Source organism: Solanum pennellii, chromosome 5, assembly GCF_001406875.1.
Source record: "Solanum pennellii chromosome 5, SPENNV200".
Classification (NCBI taxonomy): domain Eukaryota; kingdom Viridiplantae; phylum Streptophyta; class Magnoliopsida; order Solanales; family Solanaceae; genus Solanum; species Solanum pennellii.
Genome location: NC_028641.1, coordinates 75,898,091 through 75,900,868, shown reverse-complemented (window position 1 = coordinate 75,900,868; position 2,778 = coordinate 75,898,091). Strand labels below are relative to the sequence as shown.

The window sequence follows — 2,778 nt, the reverse complement described above, 5'->3', positions numbered from 1 at the left end:
CCACCCAAATTGAAAGCTATTTTCATTACTTAAGATGACACCCGTCGATAGTCGATATATATTGTGTATTAAAAATAAGTTTAGTAATCTCATATCAAATCAATGAAATATGAATAGCGACATGGTATCCTTCTTAAGATGACACCCGTCGATATATAAGTTAAAGAGTAGTTTGTTATATGAGATAAGAATAATAATCAAATATATTAATTGTATCTTATATTTGATTTGAAGTTTTAACTAATTCAAAAAAAAATTACACTAATATAATGAAATTAGTTATTTAGTATAAAATAAATGAAATAACTAATGCAAACTAAGTATTGCTAACCTATGGATTATAGACAAGAAAGCAAGGATTCCTAAAAACATATTGAACATATTTTTCTTGTATATCAAGTTGATTCATCTATTAATGGGCAAATTAATAATATACGAGAATTAAAATCGCGTATGATAGATTCACAATCCACTCTTGATTAGCTTTTTCATTACATATGATGTGGAACATTATTAGTAACGGCGGATTCATATTGAAGGTTTCGAATGTTCGAACGTCCATTAATTATAGATCATATATATTTTTATATAAATTTGAAGAAATGGTATAAAATTAATTAGTGAGCATCCATGCAATAAGACATTATTTAGTGTAGTGTGTTTGTAGGTGTTCAGAGTTGTATATCGCACTGCTATCAATTCTCACTATGAATTTTTTAAAATTTTTGAAGACTAACTCTTCTTAAAACACCTATAATCTTAAAATCCTGAATTATTCGCTGATTATTAGTGTAATGATGAGGTGAAGAAATCTTATTTTTAATTCACATATGATATGATATGAAACTCAACTAAGACAATAAATATAAAAACATGCACAAAATCAAAAAAGATTCAGAACTTTTGGACTTTTATTAATTATTTGATTCCTATATATGCATTAAAAATATTGTCCAACTATAAAGTATATATATGCAATAATGAAAGTGAGGATCCTTAAAAAATAATGGAAATAGCCCTTTCTCTCAAAATGATCAATAAAAAATAATGAACGTGGCTTTGTACATTTTTCACATAACAACACATTTTTGGTGTGGATTTTCAAAAAATATACATATGGTCTTATTCTTTGTAGCTAGTGAATATGGAAGTTCTTTTTCTTTTTTTTTCAAAATAGAGTCTCGCTTCTTTTGTACCGTCCAGGTTAACTTATGCGTACTTCAATTAATTTTATAGAATATATATTTGTTATTGACATTCATCGACATAACTCTATCTAGTATCTATCAAAGCTAGAAAAGAGGAAAAATGCACAAGTACTTCCCTAGACTATGAACGAAATTCTAGAGACACACCTTAACTAAACTAAGGTCCTATTACCCCTGAACTTATTTTTTTGTAATTTTGTGCACCTTTTTAGCTTACATGACATTCAAATATCACCCACACGCCTCAATTGTATGGAGTCACGGAGCGCGCCACGTAAAACAAAAGGTGTATGAAATTACAAAAAAAATAAGTCCAGGAGGGTAATAGGACTTTAGTTTAGTTAAGGTGCGTCTCTGAGATTTCGATTATAGTCTAGGGGATATTGTGCATTTTCCCCTAGAAAAGACGAAAAGATGTCTGTTAAAATTTAAACTTAAGACTTTATGGTGCTGATCAACTTCACGATATTCATTAATCACTAGGCCATCCCGACTTTTCGATGGGTTTCTCTCTCTTGTGGTCCGCTTTTACAAAATTGTCAAGTAAGTATAGATATGTCTTGAGATCGTGACACATGGCAACATTCCCTTTGTTTATTATTTGTGGACATAAATTGTTGCTACTTAATCTAAGTTCTTTGCCTACCTCAGCATACACCCATTGGGTATCCTCCATGCACTTTTGTAGCCAGCTTGGCATCCTCGTGGACGCCACGTGGGTTTCCGCCATGTCATCAATATCGTCGTCGATGACGAATCCCGGAACTTTTGTAATGGGATCGTCGGAGTTGACGATTCGGAGAATATTTGTACCATTTTTCTCTAATAGGCATCGAAAACTTTTGTTTCCAACTCTAGGCCCTCCAAATGATACAACACTCACTATGGGTGCGTTACTAAATTTTGTTGTAATATCACACGCTGTTAATGTTGCTAGGGCAGCACCAAGACTATGTCCTGTAATAGTTATACTTAATACCTCATCACTATATTTATTAACAATCTTGCCAATTTCTTCTCTAATTGTGTCTTGCAAACTTTGGTCACATTGGGTGTTTGTTGTGTATAAGTTCAAGAGTCCACTTTGTACCATGGGTTGATCGTAGTTTTCGTCGAACGTCGTCATGTCGTCTGGTAAGCAAGTCAACGTGGCGCGTAAATTCTCGAGCCATTCAGATGAGGTGGCGGTACCCCGATAAGCGATCACCACGTCGCGGCGCCCAAGCCTAGTGATCTCTTTTTCGTCGTCGCAAACGGCCACGTAACCGATCCAGCTGGATCGCGGGGACGCTAGGTTCGGGAACGTCTTTTTAGTCCATCGTGGCATTTGGACCACGCACGTGGCGTACAAGTTCTTGATCACCTTATAGCCGGTCTTGTCCAGTCCAGAGTCTGTCAGCATTGAACTCTTAGGATAAAGACATGTGGCGTACGTGGGTGATGACATGTCAAAGTCGAAGCAACGATAGGCTGCCTCAACGAATTCCCCGTACCTCAAGATCTCCTTACGGAGATCATCATCAAGCGGATCAAGCAAGCCTTCCCAATTCTTAATCCCTTGAAATTCCAT

At 35.2% G+C, this 2,778-nt stretch overlaps 1 protein-coding gene across 1 annotated transcript; it reads right to left on the bottom strand.

The window, feature by feature from the left end:
* Window positions 1-1,680: 1,680 nt before the first annotated feature.
* LOC107019777 (phospholipase A(1) DAD1, chloroplastic-like) lies at window positions 1,681-2,778 on the bottom strand. Its single transcript, XM_015220149.2, has one exon. It carries the CDS (start codon window positions 2,776-2,778, stop codon window positions 1,681-1,683), a length of 1,098 nt encoding a protein of 365 aa, XP_015075635.1.

What these genes read in the sequence shown, in the direction of transcription:
- LOC107019777 (XM_015220149.2), bottom strand. Translation starts at nt 2,778, where the DNA reads ATGGAATTTCAAGGGATTAAGAATTGGGAAGGCTTGCTTGATCCGCTT.